General features: G+C 36.6%; 1 protein-coding gene across 1 annotated transcript in view; it reads right to left on the reverse strand.

Annotated features, from left to right (window-relative positions):
* RNF13 (ring finger protein 13) overlaps positions 1–19,161 on the reverse strand; it is a 150,146-nt gene that overhangs the window by 61,205 nt on the left and 69,780 nt on the right. The window contains exons 4-5 of the mRNA XM_007940182.2: positions 16,981–17,068; positions 2,753–2,843 (exon numbers count right to left, since the gene is read on the reverse strand). Of these exons, the coding sequence (XP_007938373.1) occupies positions 2,753–2,843; positions 16,981–17,068 (179 nt within the window). The remainder of the gene's footprint in view (positions 1–2,752; positions 2,844–16,980; positions 17,069–19,161) is intronic.

Consider the following 19,161-nt stretch of genomic DNA (forward strand, 5'->3'; position numbering starts at 1 on the left):
TAATTCTTAGGTCCTACCACCACTCGGCAATATCCAAGCTGTCTGTTCCATCAGGATCGCTGCCAGGCCATAGCTCTGTATGTCTCCTTTTTTGGTATTTTCATGCAAATTCTTTTGCTAGTTGGAGTTTAATCCACTTCTATATCCTTCCCTTCACAGTTCATGGGTCCAGGATTATCTTCTGTATCTGTGTTAATTGGTTCCCCTTTTCTTTGTTGAAGAGGGTCTGTGCAGTCTTTCTGCTATTCCACCATCTTACCTGAATTCTGAAAGGCTTTTTTTTAACAGTCATTGTTGGAGAGTAGCATTATTGTGACAGTGATATTCACTGTAAATGCTTTATTTCTGAATTTTTGCATATTTTACCATGTATTATTTTCCAATTTAAAAGAGTATAATTTTATAATTAAAACAAGAAAAATTATTTAAAACACATATTAAAATATACAGATTTTTTTCTAAGTGAAGAAACAATACTGAGGTAAATCAAATATTAAATAGCTCTCCCTCTCTATTAGTTACACAAACATGGCTGACAAAATATCACCTTGCATAACTACTTTTTAACCTCAACATCCAAAATCACATTCCCTATTTCAGCAAATATTTTCTGAGCACATTTTATGTGGAACTATTTTAAAAATAAAAACTTTATGGGGAAAGAAAGATAAAACCAGTCAACAGAAAACTTTGCCTTCTTATTTTAATACATTTTCAAACTCAAATATTCATGTATGCTTTCTTCAAAATAATTAGAATTGGATTTCACTGTGCCAGTTTCTTCTTTTAACAAATGTGGATAATAAGAGATATAAGTTTTTGGGAGAATTAAGTGGATAACAAATATAGAACTCCTTGCCTCATCAAAGCCTGAACTTATTAAATGCACAATAAACATTAGCTGCTATTTTATTAATGTTGTTATTGCTTCTCTTGGTCAAAAGTCTGTTCCTGCTCACTACATTTTAGAGAGAAGTTTCATGGAAGAAGCTCTGAAGTATTAGTCACACTATTTTCTATACTTGTTGTTGTTATGTGCCGTCGAGTCGGATCCGACTCATAGCAACCCCTCCTTGGGTTTCCGAGGCAGTTTCACTACGTAAGTAGATTGCCCCATCTTCCTTCCGAGAAGTGGCTGGTTTCAACCGCCAGCCTTCTGGGTAGCAGTCAAAGTGCCTTAGGCACTAAACTACCAGAGCTCCTATTTTCTATACTAGGTATCAAATATAAACGTTATGTAACATTCACCATTTCAGCATTTTTCACATGTATAACTCAGTGACATTTTCATCATGTTATACAACCATCACCACTATCTGTTTCCAAATTTTTCCATCACCCCTTAACAAGTTCAGCTTTCCTTAAACAGTACCTTCTTTCTCTTCCTCTCACTCGTCCTTGGTAACTACAAATAAACTCTGGTTTCTATATATTCATCTATTCTTGATATTTCATATAAGTGAGATCATACAATATTTGTCCTCTTGTGTCTGACTTATTTTATTGAGCATAATGCTTTCAAAGTTCATCCATGTTGTAGCATGTATCAAGATTTCATTTTTCTTTATCAACGAAAAACCAAACTCATTGCCGTCGAGTCAGATCCAACTCATAGCAATCCCTCCTTGGGTTTCTGAGGTGGTTTCTCTATAGAAGTACATTGCCTAATCTTCCTTCCATGGAGTGGCTGGTGGGTTTGAACTGCCAGACTTCTGGTTAGCAGTCTAACTCCATAGCAGAGTAATATTCTATTGTACACATGTACTATATCTTCTTTATCCATTCATATGTATATGGACATTTAGGTTGTTTCCATCTTTTGGCTACTGTGAACAGTGCTGCAATGAACACTGGTGTACATGTACTGCTTTGTGTTCCTGTTTTCAACTGTGTGCAAATGAAACTCTAGGAGAGTAATTGCTGAATCATATGGTACTTCTATGTTTAACTTTTTGAGGAACCTCCCAACTGTTTTCCACAGTGATTACAACATTTTACCGTCCAATCAACAATGGATGAGGTCTTAGTTTCTCCACATTCTTGCTAATTCATGTTGTTTTCTGATTTGACTTTAATCATAGCCATGTTATTTACAATGAGTATTTTGGGGAAAGGAGCTCTGGTAGCACAGTGCCTAAGGCATTTGACTGCTAACCAGAAGGTTGGTGGTTCAAACCCACCAGCCACTCAGTGGAAGCAAGACTGGGCAATCTACTTCCATAAAGATTTACTGCCTCAGAAACCCAATGGGGGTTGCTATGAATTGGAATTGACTTAATGACAGTGGGTTTATTCTAGGGAGGTTTCCATATAGAAGTTTTTATTCCAAATCAAATGTATTCAATCTAAAAACTTTTTGTCTTTGTAAAAGTCAGTCACTTAAACACATTTGTGTTTTGGATTCTGTGTCTATAAAATAAATTGATTTTAATAAAACACAGACATTCCTTAACAGAAAATGTCATACAAGTGTAAACTGTATTTCTTTTAAATACTAATGGTTTGATTAAATTGTAAAATTGAAAATTGTAGTATCTTCCTTATCAACATGACATTTTTAATTTATAATCAAAGAAGAAATTGTATAATGTAGTAACTTTTAAAGGCATAGCCACTAAAAAATAAAAAAGATAATTCAGTGTCATAAAAAGAGTACATTCTAAAACATAACCCTGTTTACAACTAATATTATAATTCTACATCGATATAAAGAAGGATTTTAAGCTGATTATTTTTTATATTCATTACTTACCCTTTTTCATATGTGAATTCATCTTTCAGGGAATTAGCTGATGATTCTCCAACAAAAACTGATGGAATGTCAATTTTCTTAAACACGTGAACTGTAAAAAACATAATAATATTATTCTTCAAAGTCCACACTAAATGTACAATCAATTTAACTTTTCTTGTAATGGCAACCTATGTAATGGGAAACCTTTTTAATCAACTTTAATTATCTACTGGTTCATTTCCCAGATTTCAGGTTTAAACTGTCTTCAAAGTGGTTGAGAAACACAGTAACATTTATATAACAAAAGTTAACATTCTGTGTGTTTCTCAAGCCTCACAATTCTCTCAGTAGTCCTATAAAATTGATACATGCATTTATTTTTAATATTTCCATTTAATTTACTCCTCTATAGACACTACATGAGCTCTGGTGGCATAGTGCCTAAGGCATTTGACTGCTAACCAGAAGGCTGGTGCTCTAACTTTAGTGGTTAGAGAAGGAAGAAGAGAAAGAAATTTTAGTTTTTTCCCCACACAAAACTCAATCCCTAAATGGAAATGTGAAAAAGCTTTTTTTACATACCCATTCTCAGGAGAGATGTAAGCCAGAGAATGTAAGAAAAGAACACTTTATAACAGTCTGAAAATGGCACTACATATCTTCAGTTTCTAGAGTGAAGAGCTGACAGGCACTGATATGGGCATAGATTAGGAAACTAGGTAAATTTTCATTTCCTTCTAAGTCTAGAATTCACGTAAAGCTCTGTTGTTCTGATTGGTGTCCAATAAATTTGACTCATATTCAAAACTACAATCAAATGTCAATGAAGAAAAAATTTTCTAAACCTTACCTATTACAAAGGAATAAAACTAAAAGCAATCTGCTTAACATTACTATAGAAAATGTAGCCTTATAATTAGATGTAAGTTAATTTTACAGATTTGGCTTTAGAGGAAAAGTCTGTTTTCTTTAGTTATTTAAAAAAAAAAAAAAAAAGCATGCTCATGATGTATTATTCAAAAAGGTGAGGGGAATACAAGCAAAGAAGAAAATAAAAACAATCGTAGCCTTTCCTACCCAATGACAAGGGTTTTTTTTTTTTTTTAAATCTTAAAAATAAACAATTCTCTTAGTTTTGACAAACACATACAATCACGATATATAATGTTCCATCACCTCGCGCCCTTTTCAACTCAACCCCACCCAAGGTATTAATTTTTTCTTCTAGATTGTTTTATGCAAATACAAACATTCATCCTTCATCTCCACTGCTCTCCCTCTCATTTACTCACTCACTGAAGACACGAAAGACACCATGCAGGTTCCATCAGGGCAGTTCTGCTTCTATTCTTTCCTGTCTCTAAAAACGGCATCAATATTTGCTTAATTTCTCAGGGTAAACATTTTGGAGTAATCCTTGACTCTTCCCTTTCCTTTACTCCCTATATCAAATCCTATCAATTTCAAAATATAGCCACAATCCTACCACTTCTCATCTCAGTCAACACTATCATCTCTTGCTGGGTTACCTTCAGTCTGTTCTCTGAAGAACAGCCAAAGTAATCATTTAAAAATATAAGTTAGATCACCTCACATCCCTATTCAAAACTGCCTTAAAATAAATTACAAAGTCCTTATCATGGCCTACAAGGTTCAACATGATTTGGCCCGAGTCCCTCTTTAACTTTACCCTCTGTCACTCTCTCCCTGGCTCACTGCTTTCTAGCCACTGTGGCTTTCCACCATGCTATAAAAACACAAAGCACACTCTAGGTTAGGGCCTTTGTCCTCCCTGCTACAACAGTCCACCTCTAGAAATGTACATGGTTCAGCCCCTCACTTTAGATCTATGCTCCAATGTTGATGCCGCACAGTTTTCTCTGACCACCCTATCTAAAATAGCCACCCTCCTCCCATTCCTGTCATGCTATATCCCTTTAATCTTGTATATTTTTCTTCACAGTACTTATCATTACTTGACTTTATAGCACATATGTTAGAGTATGTGTTCATTTCCTCTCTCCTACTCTAGAATTTAATCATAATAATAACAATAAAAAGTAACAGCTAAACAATTATTGAATGATTACTAAAAACCATGCAATACTTTACATGCTTTGCATATCTTAATTCACAAATTCTCACAATTCAATGAGATTAGTACTATTGTCATACCACTCTATTGATAAAAAACTTAGGCACAGAGGTCTTAGGTAACCTACCCAGGGTATACAGCCAGTAGGTGGTAGAGCTGGAATTCAAACTCTGGCTGGTGGTACCCAGAAACCATACTCTAACTACTATACCACTCTACTACCTCGATGCAAAGTTGTTGTTGTTGTTATGTGCCATCGAGTCGGACCCGATTCATAGTGACCCCTCCTTGGGTTTCCGAGGCAGTATCACTAGGGAAGTAGATTGTCCCATCTTCCTTCCGAGGAGTGGCTGGTGGGTTTGAACCGCCAGCCTTCTGGTTAGCAGTCAAGTGCCTTAGCCACTATGCTACCAGAGCTCCCAATGCAAGGTATAAGGGCAAAATCTATGTAGGCAGAGTGCTTACAACAGCGCTTGATACAAAGTTCTTTTCATTAGTGGTCATTGAGTTGGCTCTGATCTATGGTGACCTTATGTATAACAGAATGAAATGTTGCCCAGTCCCATGCCATCTTCATGATCGTTGCTATTTTGAGTCTACTGTTTTGGCTACTGTGTCATCCATTTCATTGAGTATTGCCTTTGTTTTCTTTGCCCTTCTTTTTCACTTTTATTGTGGTGAAAGCATACACAAGATATTTGCCAACATAAAAACTTCCCCATTTATAACTCAGGGGCATTGATGACATTTTTCATGTTGTGCCATCATTATTGCTATCCTTTTCCAAAATATTCTACCACAATTAGCATAAACTGAATGCCCCATAAACAAAAGCTTCCCCTTTCCCCCCTCTACCCCTGGTAACCAATAATAATTTTGGTTTCTAAATATATATATGTGTGTGTATATATGTATGTATATAGACACACACATGTGCACACACACATATACTTTCCACCTAGCTACGAATTTAGCTTCCCCTCCACTCCCATCCCTGGTTACCAACAAAGTCAGTTTCATTCCATATATAAACTTTTCCTTGACTTTTTACAATAGTGGACTAATACAATATTTGTCCTTCTGTGATTGATTTATTTCACTCAGCATAGCGTCCTCTAGATTCATCCATGTTATGTGGTGTTTCTCAGATTCCACATTATTCTTTAGCGCTGCACAGTATTCCATTGTGTCTACGTACCACAGTGTGTTTATCCATTCCTCAGCTGATGGACACTTAGGTTGTTTCCATCCCTTTGCTATTATGAATAGTGTTGTGATGCACATGGGTGTGCAAGTATCTGTTTGTGTCCTGCCTCTCACTTCTTCAGGATATATACCTAGTAATGGGATTGCTGGCTCAAATGGTATTTCTATTTCCAACATTTAAAGAAATCACCGTACCAATTTCCACAGAGGTTGTATCATTTTACAGTTCCACCAGCAGTGCATGAGAGTCCCAATCTCTCCATATCCTCTCCAGCATTTGTTATTTTCTGTCTTGTTGAATTTTGCTATTAATGCTAGGGTAAGATGGTATCTCATTGTTGTTTTCAGATGCATCTCTCTGACAGCTAATGATTAGGAATGTTTCTTCATGTTTGTTGGCCACCTGAATATTTTCTTTGGTGGAGTAACCCAAGTCTTCTGCCCATTTTTTAACTGGACTGTTTGTCTTTTTGATGTTGAGGTGTTGGAGTTTTCTATAAATTTTAGAGGTAAGTCCTTTTCGTGATGTGTCATTGCCAAATATTTTTTCCCATTCTGTAGGCTGTCTTTTTACTCTTTTGGTGAAGTCTTTTAATGCACATAAGAATTTAATTTTTAGAACGTCTCAATCATCCAGTTTATCTTCTGCTGTCTGTGCTTCTTGGGTTATGCCTGATAGTCTAGTTATGACATAAATTAGGGCTCCTAAGTTTTTTTGCTTTTTTTTTTTTTTTTGATGAACTATAAGTCTTTGATCCATCTGGAGTTAGTTTTTGTGTATGGTATGAGGTATGAATCTTGTTTCACTTTCCTGAAAATGGATATCCAGTTTTCCCAGTACCATTTGTGAAAGAGACTATCTCTCTCCTATTTAATGGATTTCAGCCCTTTGTCAAAGACCATAGCACTGACCATAGGGCAGTGGCTCTATTTCTGGGTTCTCAATTCTGTTCCACTGCTCTATGTGTCTGTTTTTGTACCAATACCAGGTTTTTTCACAACTGTGATGTACAATAGGTTTTGAGACCTGGGAATGTGAGGCCTCCTACTTTGTTGTTCTTCAGTAGTGCTTTGCTTATCCAAGGTCTCTTTTCTTTCGATATAAAATTAGCGATTGCTTTTTCCATGTCTTTAAGGAATGCTGACGGAATCTGGATCAGCACTGCACTGAATGTACAGATTGATTTGGGTAGTACTGAAATTTTCACAATGTTCAATCTTCCTATCCATGAGCATGATAAATAAGTTCTTGCATTTATGTAGATCTCTCGTAGTTTCTTAAAGTAGTGTTCTGTAGTTTTCTTTTTATAGGTCTTTTATGTTCCTGTTGAGATTTATTCCCGAGTATCTTACTTTTTTGTTAGCTATTGTAAATGGTACTGATTTTTTGTTTCCTTTTCAGAGACCTCTTTGCTGGTGTCGAGGAATCCAACTGATTTTTGGATGTTGATCTTGTATCCTGCCACGATGCTAAATCTTTCAGTAAGTTCCAGTAGTTTTCTTGCTGAGTTTGTTGGGATTTCTAGGTATAGGATCATATCATCTGCATATAGGGTAGTATGACTTCTTCCTTACCAATTTGGATACCTTTGACTTCCCCTTCTTGCCTTATTGTCCTGTCTAGGACTTCCAATACAATGTTGAATAAAAGTGCTGATAGAGGGCATCCTTGTCTCATTCCTGTTCACAGTCTCTCTCCATTGAGAATAATGTTGGTTGTTGGTTTTGCATATATGCCCTTTATTATGTTGAGGAATATGTCCCTTCTATTCCTATTTTTCTGTGAGTTTTCATCAGGAATGGATGTTAGATTTTATCAAATGCCTTTTATCCATCTATCAATATGATCATGTGATCCTTTTCCTTTATTTATGTGATGATTATGCTAATTGTTTTACTAATATTGAACTATGCTTGCATAACTGGTATGAATCCCACTTAGTCATGATTTTTTTTTTTTGATATGTTGTTGGAGTCTGTTGGCTAGGATTTAATCGAAGATTTCTGCATCTATATTCATGAGAGAAATTGTTCTGTAATATTCCTTTTTGTGGTGTCTTTGCCTGCTTTTGGTATCAGGGATATGCTTGCTTCATAAAATGAATTTGGGAGGATTTCATCATTTTCTGTGTTCAGTAATAGTTTGAGTAGGATTGGTGTCAGCTCTTCTCTGAATGACTGGTAAATTCTCCAATGAAACCATCTGGGCCAGGTCTTTTTTTGTTGTTGGTAATTTTTTTAATGACCTGTTCAATATCTTCTTTTGTTAGAGGTCTGTTCAAGTTTCCTACCTCAGTATGTATCAGTTTAGGTAAGTAGTGTTTCTAGAAATCTGTCCACTTCTTCTAGTATCCTACTATTATTCTTTTTATTTCTGTTGGTTCTGTTGTGATGTCACACCTTTCATTTGTTATTTCCATCTTCTCCTTCTTTTCCTTTGGTTAAGTTTGCCAGTGGTCTGTCAACTTTATTAATCCTTTCAAAGAACCAGCTTCTAGTCTTGTTGATTTTTTTTCTATTGTCTTTCTATTTTCTGTTTCATTTATTTCTGCGCAAATATTTACTGTATCTTTCCTTCTGGTGACTGCAGGCTTTTTTTTTTTTTTTTTTTTTTTTTTTTTTTTTTTTTTTTTTTTGCTGCTCTTTTTCTACTTGTTGAAGATGTTGGCTTAAGGTGTTGATATTGGCTCTTTCTTCTTTTTTGATGTGTGCAGCTATTGCTATAAATTGGCCTCATCACTGCTTTTGCTATGTCCCAAACATCTGGGTAGGTTGTACTTTCATTCTCATTTGAGTCAAACAATTTTTTAATTTCATTTTTTATTATATTACCCAGTCATTTTTGAGGAGTATGTTTTTCAGTTTCCATGCATTTGCTATTTTCCATTGGTCTTCTTTGTGTTGTTTTCTAATTTTATAGCATTGTGATCTAAGAAGATGCTTTGCAGTACCTAAATATTTTTTAATTTACTGAGACTTGCTTTGTGGCCTAACATATAGTCAACTCTGGAGAATGTTTCATGTGTGCTGGGAAAGAATGTGTATCCTTGCTGTTACTGGGTGAAGTGCTCTGTAGATGTCTATTAAGGTCAAGTGGTTGATCATATTGTTTAGTTATTCTGCATCTTTGTTGAGTTTCTTTCCAGTTGTCCTATCTTTTATTGAAAGTGGTATATTAAAGTCTCCTACTATTACTGTGGAGTCATCTATTTATCTTTTCAATTCTGTCAATGTCTGCTTTATGTATTTTGGGGCTCTTTCATTGGGTGCATAGATATTTATTACCATTATATCCTCTTCTTCAAGCAATCCTTTAATCATTATATAATGTCCTTCCTTATCTCTTATGGTTGTTTTTGTCTTTTACCAGAAATTAATATTGCACTCCTGCTGTCTTTTGGTTGCCATTTGCTTGGTGTATCTTTTTTCAACCTTTGGTTTTTAGTCTATTTTTGTCCTTGTGTCTAATGTGAGCTTCACATAGACATAGCAGACAGCTTATTGATGAGTCATGTTTTCTTATCCAGCCTGCAACTCTGTTTCTTGAGTTGTGCATTCAATCCTTCACATTCAGCATAATTTTTGACAAATATGAATTTATTGATGTCATTTTGGTATACGTTTTTGTGTGTGTGGTGTTGCTGATTTCTTTGTTCCATATAATTTTCTATGCTGAACTCATTTTGTTTATGAGTTGTGTTACCATCTCCTTCATTGCTATTGCTTTAGTATTTGCTAAGTATTTGTGCTGTCCTCTTTTTTATTTTGATGGAAAGGTTTACTTTTTCCTTGGGGTTATCCTGTAATTTATAATTCTCTTCCCAACTTTAAAATAGTCTATTCTCTCTTGCAACTGTCTTGACTTCCTCACCATTTAGAAGTTCTGTAACTACACTATTTACTCTCTCTTTTTCATTTGCAGTTGTCCTCATTTTCCAAATGATGTTTCTGGTCTCATGCTTACAATCCTGTAAGCTTAATTTACTTTGGATACTTCTATAACTGGGTTGGTTTCTGGGTTATGGTGTTGTGTTAGACTGGGTTCTCCAGAGAAACAAAATCAGTAAAGCTTATATAGAGAGAGAGAGAGAAAGAGAGAGAGAGAGACAGAGATAGAGATAGAGAGACAGAGAGAGAGAGAGAGAGAGTGAGATTTATCTTAGGAAAATGGCTCACACACTTATAGAAGCTGGCAAGTCCAAAGTTCCTGGATCAAACGTCAAGATGGAGGCTTTTCCATGTCAAGCTGGAGGCTTTTCCCAACTCTTGCAGCCACAGGGGCTGAGGAGCTCAAGGCTGGCAGGCAGTACACCAGCTGTTGACTCCAACAAATGATGAATCCAAGATCTCCAGGCCGAATGGTAGACTGTTCACTCACAGACAGTTGTAGGCAGCACAACAGAATCCCGATCCACAGAAGAATGTCTCCTCTCCCAGGATGTCCACAGATATACTGGAAGCAGCCTACACCCCTAGGGAAACTCCCTTTCAACAGACTGGCTTCTCAAAACATAGTCATCTGATCCCATGATGGGAACAACCACACAACAGCTCAAACTACACAGAATTGTGGTCCAGCCAAGTTGACACACAGCTCCAACTATCACAGTTGTCATGTGTGTTAATCATTGGTTGTTGTTTGCTGTTGTTGGTTCTCTGTCCAAAGGACTCCCTTTAGCATCTTTTGTAAAGTTGGTCTGGTTTTAACAAATTCTCTTCATTTCTGCTTATCTGGAAATGTCCTAATTTCACCATCATATCTGAGGGACAGTCTTGTTGGGCATATAATTTTTGGTCGGAAATTTTTTTCTTTCAGGTTTTATATATATCATCCTATTGTCTTCTCACCTTCTTGGTTTCTGCTGACAAATCAGAGTTTGGTCTTATTGGTTGTGTTTTATAGGTAACTTTTCCTTTTTCCCATGCTGCTTTCAGGATTCTTCTTTTGTCTTTGGTTTTGGTGAGTTTGATGATAATATATGTCTTGTCATTTTTCTTTGTAGTCTATCCCATTTGGGGTTCACTGAACATCTTGAATGGATATATTCTTACCTTTCATCATATCAGGGAAATTATCTTCCAACAAATTTTCAACAATTTTCTCTGTGGTTTTTTTCTGTCTCTTCCTGTTCTGGAATTCTGATAACACATAGGTTGTTCCTCCTGATGGCATCCAACATGCATCTTAGAGTTTCTTCATTATGTTTTGATCTTTTGTCTGATTGATCCCTTAACAAAGTAGTATTGAGGTATTTTTCTTCAATCTCATTAATTCTGTCTTCCATTGATTCAGTTCTACTCCTTTGCCCACTCAATGTGTTATCTATTTCTGAAATCATATTAACCTTCTGTATTTGTTTGTTGCTTTTGTATCATTTCTAATTTTTTGTTCATTTTGTCAATTTGTTCTTGTATTGTTTTTCTAAATTGTTCTATTGCCTTGTCTGTGTTGTCCTTAATATTGTCAGTATTTATCTTGACCTTGTAATGTTGTCCTTGATCTGTCTCTCAATTCTGTTAAGCGCACCCAAATATAATTCTTTTGAATTCCTTATAAGGGAATTCTTATGCTGCTTCTTCCTCAGGGATGATTTCTGGGTTTCTACCCCAGTCCTTTGTTTCTACTACTTAATCTTGCTTTTCTGTGTGAACTGTGACGGTGTGTTGTCTCCGAGACATTGTGGTGGTGATGTATTTATGTTTAATTTGTAGTTGCATGTTGGTGTGATTCATGCAAGATTTTTTTTTTTAATTCCTTTATTTTTGTTTGATATAGCTATGTGAGCAGGGTATTGTGATCCTCTATTTGCTAGTAGTTAGCATTTTGGCACTCACTTCCTGTCTTCTGGTGGGTATGATAGAGAATGAGAGTGTGTGCACCAATCTCTGTTAGCTGTTTGTCAACAGCAGTTGAGGGTGAGTTGAGCCGCCATCTATCACTGGTCAGTTGGTGCAAAAGCAAGTGGTGGCCCTCACTAAGTGGATGGGGCTGCAGGAGGTGCAGGTATGGTTGTGTTATGTGGGAAGAGTTTCTGTCTCCCACTTAGTTAGACAAAAAAAAAAAAAAAATTGCAAAAAAAAAAAAAAAAGAGAGAGCGAGAAAGAAAGAAATGAAATACATAAGAAGAAAAATTTTCGAAATATTTTTTAAAGGGTAAAGTAAAGATAATGCAAAGAGAGAAAGAAAAGAAACCCACAATATCTGGGGAGGGAAGAATGAGAGAAAAGAGAAAAAGAATAGGGAAAACTCCAAAAGGAAAAAAAAGGATGAGAAGAACCAAAAGAAAGATAAAAGCAGGGAACTAAGAAAAGGGAAGAGCAAAAAAAAGAACCAGTGATGGGAGAAAATAAAAGAACGGGGGGGGGGGGGGGGGAAGGGGGAAAAAAAAAAAAAAAAAAAAAAAAAAAAAAAAAAAGGGGGGGGGGGGGGGGGGGGGGAGAAGAAAGGAGGAAAACAGTAAGAATGAAAACAAACAAAAATAAAACTGTGGGGTGTGGGGCACGGCACCCAGGCTCTGCCAGGGCACAGACCAAGATTGAACCCCCGCAGGTCAAGAAGGTGGGTGGAGGCGGGGGATGGCCACATCCCTGTTCACCAAGAGTGCTGCATGACAAAAGAATAACAAAGGGAATATCGTACCCCTCCAGTTGTCAGTCTTCAGTGCAGTTGCCAGTGCTGTCCTTGGCAGATAGAGCCCACTTCCAGGTTACAGTTCAAGCAAAAACACCACCCGTACATACTCAGAGCCAACTGCGCCAGCCACCTGCACCCTCAGGATAACCAAAAGCAGTCCACAGGTCCACCTTCCTCACTTTTCTCCCTTCTAATCATCAGGCACCAATGCAGTCCTTGCCCATGCAGCCTTGGTGAGAAGAGATGATTCTTAGGTTGCTATCAGGAAATATCCAAAATGGCTATGCCCTCAGGACAGCTGGCAGTCTTTAGCACCACTTGTCTCCTTACTCACTTTTTCACTCACGTTCTTTTACTAATTAATATTTAATCCACTTCTTTATCCTTTCCTTCAAAGTGCAGGATTCCAGGATCATCTTCTGCTCAGTTTCAATTGGTTTCTCATTGCTTTGTTGCAGAGGGTCTGTGGAGCTTGTCTGCCTATTCCGCCACCTTGCCAGAACTCTCTTTGACCTTCTTCTTTACCAAACATGATGCTCTTTTCCAGCAACTGGTCCTTCCCAATGATGTGTCCAAAGTAAGCTAGTCAAAGTTTCACCATTCTCACTTCTAAGAACATTCTGGCTGTATTTCTTCTAAGAATGATTTGTTCATTCTTTTGGCAGTTCATGGTATATTCAATAGTCTTCATCAATACCACAATTCAAATGCATCCATTTTTCTTTCATCTTTCTTTTTCATTATCCAAGTTCAGCATATGTAAGAACTGATGAAAATACCATGGCTTGGGGCAGATGCACTTTAGTCATCAAAGTGACATCTTTGCTTTTTAAAACTTTAACAAAGTCTTTTGCATCAGATTTGTCCAATGCAATACAGTTGGGTATTTTTCACTGCTGCTTCCATGAATGTTGATTATTGATCAAGTATGATGAAATCATTAAGAACTTTAATTTTTTCTCCATTTATCATGATTTCATTTATTGGTCCAATTATGAGGATGCAGTTATGAGGAGGCAGTCAAGAAAATATTTGTTGAAGGAAGAAAATAAGGAAAAACAGAAAAAAAACAGAAAACCAAAAACCTACCCTGGTTATTACACCTAGGGAAAAACAGAAAAGAAACCAAAAACCTACCTTGGTTATTACACCTAGGAATTTGGACAGCCTAGACTCAGACCTAAGGGTCTCAGTTCTATCTAGACTCTTCCCACTCTGCCATGGCATGGGTTTTTCTCACATATAACCATGTGAGATCAGTCACTACTAATTTATTCACACTTTTACAGATGAAAGTAATAGGCTCAGAAAGGTTAAGTAACTTTCCCAAGGGCACAGGCTAGTTCATATATCAACTAGCCTAGAATAAACCAATATTTCCTGTTTTTGAAGTTGATATTTTTCCTACCATATTCTGCTGCCTCCTGAAAATGACAGATACTATGGCTTACTAAGTTATATCCTGGCTGAAATAACAACTCATTCCTTGTGTGAAGTGTCCACAATGAGGGGTTTGTAAAATCTTTTTGTTTCCAGATACTAGAAGAACACTTAGAATATTCCTTGTAGCTAGGAATTCAGCCTTGGAAAGAGAAACAAATACATGATCTTTTGGATAAATTCATGTTTTCCTATCTTATACCAAGTAACAGCAAAGATGAAAATGGTAAAATCTACATTTATCTTTAGAATACATAAAATGTTTAAACACATATACATACATGCAGGATGGAGCAAAGTATCACAGAAAATAATCTAAGCAATAAAGTCAATGATCAAAATTCTGAACAACCTCTGAAATATAATAACTAAGTTGGAATGTTTCCATGGCAACAGCAGGATTATGAGGTTATGTGCTCCTTTTAAAATTAGCACATTCTTCCTAGGACTATTTTCCTGACATATTATCACAAAAAGGCTTTATGGAATTCCAAAGACAAAATATATGTTAAATGGAAATAACAGTTTCAGTGTGTAAAATTTTTACTGAAAACATGTCAAAAGAGTGAATACCATTTTACAAGTATCAATCACTTTGTTCAACCCAAAATATGTTTAGCCCTTGAAAAAGTCTTGAGGATTTGCTAAAGGCAAGACACACTGAGAATAAGTAACTTACTAGAAGTTACACAGCAAATACAAGTAAGAGCCTGAATTTAAATACTGGACTATCTACGTCCATAGTATGTGTGCTTTCCATTTTGCAAGTAACCATATAAAGTGGCAAATGTTACTGAAATGGAACAATAATTTTTAGTAAAAAGAGGAGGAAATAGTTAAAGGTGAAGGAAAAAAAGGAGGAGATAGAAATTATGACAAATCTGAAGTAAGAAAAGTACTTGTTTATTTGGCAAAGAAACTGTCTCCATGAATACCTCTCCCCAAGCAATGGCTGTCACAGTGCTCCTGAAATGCTAGAATTTTTAAAGGTACTTCATAGCTTCTATAATCAAAATTAAATTTTTTATTTAATAAATTAGAATCTTAAAATAATCATAATTTAAAAATATGATAAAATTAACTGAAGAACTCAGTAAGCTTTATTTTTTATGTTTATTATTATTTTGGCTAAGATTATATAAGGGTAAAGGAAAAGTTCTACTCAAATAACAAGGGAAAAAAAAACTGTTTTAGAGAATAAAAAGACTTTTTGGTCAAGAAATGCAAAATATTTGCTGTTGACCAAAAAAACCAAACTTATTGCCATCGAATTGATTCCAACTCATAGTGACCCCCTTGGGGTTTCCAAGGTGGAAAATCTTTATGGAAGTAGATTGCCTAGTCTTCCTTCCACAGATTGGTTAGTGGGCTTGAACCACCAATCTTCTGGTTAGCAGTCAAATGCCTTAGGCACTATGCTGTATGTTCCAATGTACTGTATCAGTCCACAGCTTTATGTCCTTTGCTTCAGTTTCTTCTTTACATATACGAATTAAGGGAACTTAGGGCCCAAGGCACTCGACTGCTAACCAGAAGGCTGGTGGTTTAAACCCACCAGCCACTCCTCGGAAGGAAGGTTGGGTAATCTAGTTCCATAGAGATACCACCTCGGAAACCCAAGGAGGGGTCACTATGAGTCGGAGCCGACTCGATGGCACATAGCAACAACAACAACAATAGCAAGAGATATTTTGGTATATACTAAATTAAACAAAAACAAAAGACCTTCATCATGAACGCTGGCAACAAATCATCTTAGTAACACTTAAAAATGTTTTAATAAGAGCTGAATACCTACACTAGGGGGATGCACTCCTTATAACAATCAACCATGGGAGATCAGAAGGGCAGCATTTGGACAGGGAGAAAGGTAGGGAGGCAAGAAAGCGCAGGCAAGGACAGAAGGAAAGGGTAACTACAGGGAGGAAGTGGAAGGTGAAATATTACACTGTGGGGAATGTAGTCATGTTACAAAACAAAACGTATATGAACTGTTGAATGTAAAACAAATCTGCTTTGTAAAATTTTATGCAAATCACAATATTTACGTTAAAAAAAAAAGGTTTTAGTAAAACCCCTATGCCTTAAAGGATAGAAATTAAAGTCACAACACACAGCTTGAAAGTCCCAGTTTGATTAAAGCCAATTATTTCACTAACATTGGCTCATTTTCCCTACAAGCTTATATTTAGTGTAGAGTAAGGAAAGATATTCCCATTTCAAGTGAAAAACTATGGGCATGCCAATGTATATCAAATGCTTAATACCGAACTGCTGTAAGAAAGCACAAGTATGTGGCTTTGGAAATTCCACAAGAATATAGTAGTTACTTAGCATATCTGTGTATTATAAAATAGCATAATGCCTAAGGCATTTGACTGCTAACCAGAAGGCTGGCGGTTCAAACCCACCAGCCACTCCTCAGAAGGAAGATGGAGCAATCTACTTCCATAGTGATACTGCCTCGGAAACCCAAGGAGGGGTCACTATTACTCGGGTCCGACTCGACAGCACATAACAACAACAACATGAATCTCTAAATAAATCATGAAATCCTAATACAGGATTCTTAACATCATATTTTTCTCTATTTAAAGTTTTGATTTTTTTTTGGTTCTAACCAAAATGTCAGCAAGTCTTCCAAAGTAAAACACAGAGGTTCGGGGGGAAAAAAAAAATCTGTTCAGAACAACCATTTACACCTTTATTGTGAATAAAATTGTTCCAAGAGAAATAAGAATTGAAAATTATCTTTCTAATCCATAAAAAATTCTGCTTTGTAAACAGAAAATGAAAGAAAGAAAATCCTGCTAATTTTTAGTTTCAAATGATCCGTCAACAGGAGAGAAGAAAAGTGATACCTGTACTTACTGTCGTTGGATCCCATGCTAATGAGGTCATCAGAATCAACATTGTGAACTATGGCTGCTTTGTATCCTGCTCTCTGTGCATTTAAAACCTGCAAGTCAGAAAACAGCCATGTTATAAAAGTCACATAAAGTCCCTCAGTGTAAGTAAGTAGAAATCAGTAAGCCTATATGATACATGTAGGACTACATTGTTTACACATACAGGAAAAGATCTCAGGTGTGTTCTTGAAATATAATGGATGTTTAACAATTGCTTTGTATCAAGGAGATCTTTCTGTATCTTCTTTACTTCATGGCATTAAATGAATTCAGAAGCAAATGAGGAATAAGAATATAAGCGTGTGTGTGTGTGTGTGTGTGTGTGTGTGTTATACAGCTGTCTAGCTCTAAAAAGGTGAAGAGACTTGCTGTAATCAGCTGTTACAAGATTCTGAGCATTCAAATCCTACCTCTGCTATTTATTAGTGGGATGAACTTGGAAAAATTACTTTTCCTCTTCCTCTTAAGTCCTCAGTTTCCTCCTCTGTAAAAGGGGAATAATAATATTGTTCTTGTATGTAAATATTATTGTAAAATAATATTTTTAAATGCTTAATACCATACCTAATACAAAAAAAAAAAAAAAGACTAAAATGAAAGCTATTCTTATTTGGGTGAAAGAAGGACAATGCACCAAATATGAGTGCTCAACATGGTGGCATTGAGGAAGAGGAAGACATAGAGACGTATATGGGAGGCGCAGACAACAAAGACAAACCCTTTCGCACATACAGTATTGCGTTGTCAGTGAAGGCAAACATGGGTGTATGGGTGGATAGATGGGTGGACAGGCTGAACTATTAGGTATGTCTATTCAGTGGGCAATGTCCCCGAGACCATGTATAGAGTTGGCAGACAAGTGTTCTACAAGTGTATTTGTATGTTCTGTAAGAATTCCCAGGTGTATAGTAGAGCTGACAAGGGACAAGGTTGTAGTCACTTCTTGGCCACAGCCAGCTACCCAGAAGGAGCAAGTAGTTAAGCCTGTGGGCTCAGGACCATAGTTGCAGGGAACATCAAGCTCAATTGGCATAACATACTACACAAAACATTGTTCTACCTCCTACTTTGGTGAGTAATGACTGGGACCTTAAAAGTTTGCAAGCAGCCATCTAGACGCAACAATGGGTGTCTCTTCTGGTCCAGAGCAAAGAAGAATGAAGAAAACCAAAGATTCATGGAAACAATTACTCCAAGCAACTGGTACACCATGCGATCCACAAGGTATACGACTATGAGACCAGGAAAAATAGATGGTGCCCAGCTACCACTGTCAACCACTCGGAGGGGGATCTAAGTAGGAGATCCTGGATAGAGATGTAGAACAACGTGGAATAAAACTCCAAATCATTTAGGGGGAAAAAAGGGAGGGGGATCAGGTTTGCTGGTCTGATAGAGCCTGGTGGAACCCCCTGAGACTATGGCCCTTAGCTGCCCCTCAGGTCTGGAATTGAACCCATACCTGTGGCTTCCAGCCAAACAAAAGACAGGTGTATGAACTGAACATTTACCTGAGGTAGATACACTCCTTGGAGAAAACAATAATAGGAGAAAGAAGAGCTGTTTATGCACAGGGAGACAGCTCAGGGGGCAGGAGTACATGGATGGATGGATACAGGGAAGGGGTACCTATTGGGAGGAAGTGGGAAGCAAGCTGTTGCACTGGGGTAAATTGTAGTCAATGTCATGAAACAAAGTGTATGTGAACTGTTGCACAGAAAGTGAATTTGCTCTGTAAACTTCCACTCAAATCACAATTTAAAAAAAAAAAAGGAAAGCTATTCTTATAATTATTTTAACAATCAATAATGTTCTCCAAAATTATCTTCTAACATTTTTCATGGATTAAAAATACTTAATACTTCCAACCAGAAGTTGCTTACTCTGATTCTATCTAGCTATTTTATCTTTCCTAAAGGTAGCCTCCAAAATAACAACCTTTGCACCCTGACAAGATGGCAGAATGACGGAATCAAAAACTCAGACCCATCCATCTATGGACAGCTGATCTTTGACAAAGGACCAAAACCCATTAATGGGGGAGATACAGCCTCTTTAACAAATGGTGCTAGCAAAATTGGATATCCACTTGTAGAAAAATGAAACAAGACTCATACACAAAAACAAACTCAAGCTGGATCAA

The sequence above is a fragment of the Orycteropus afer genome, unplaced genomic scaffold (genome assembly GCF_000298275.1).
Source record: "Orycteropus afer afer isolate SDZICR_OR568_19922 unplaced genomic scaffold, OryAfe1.0 scaffold00066, whole genome shotgun sequence".
NCBI classification, from domain to species: domain Eukaryota; kingdom Metazoa; phylum Chordata; class Mammalia; order Tubulidentata; family Orycteropodidae; genus Orycteropus; species Orycteropus afer.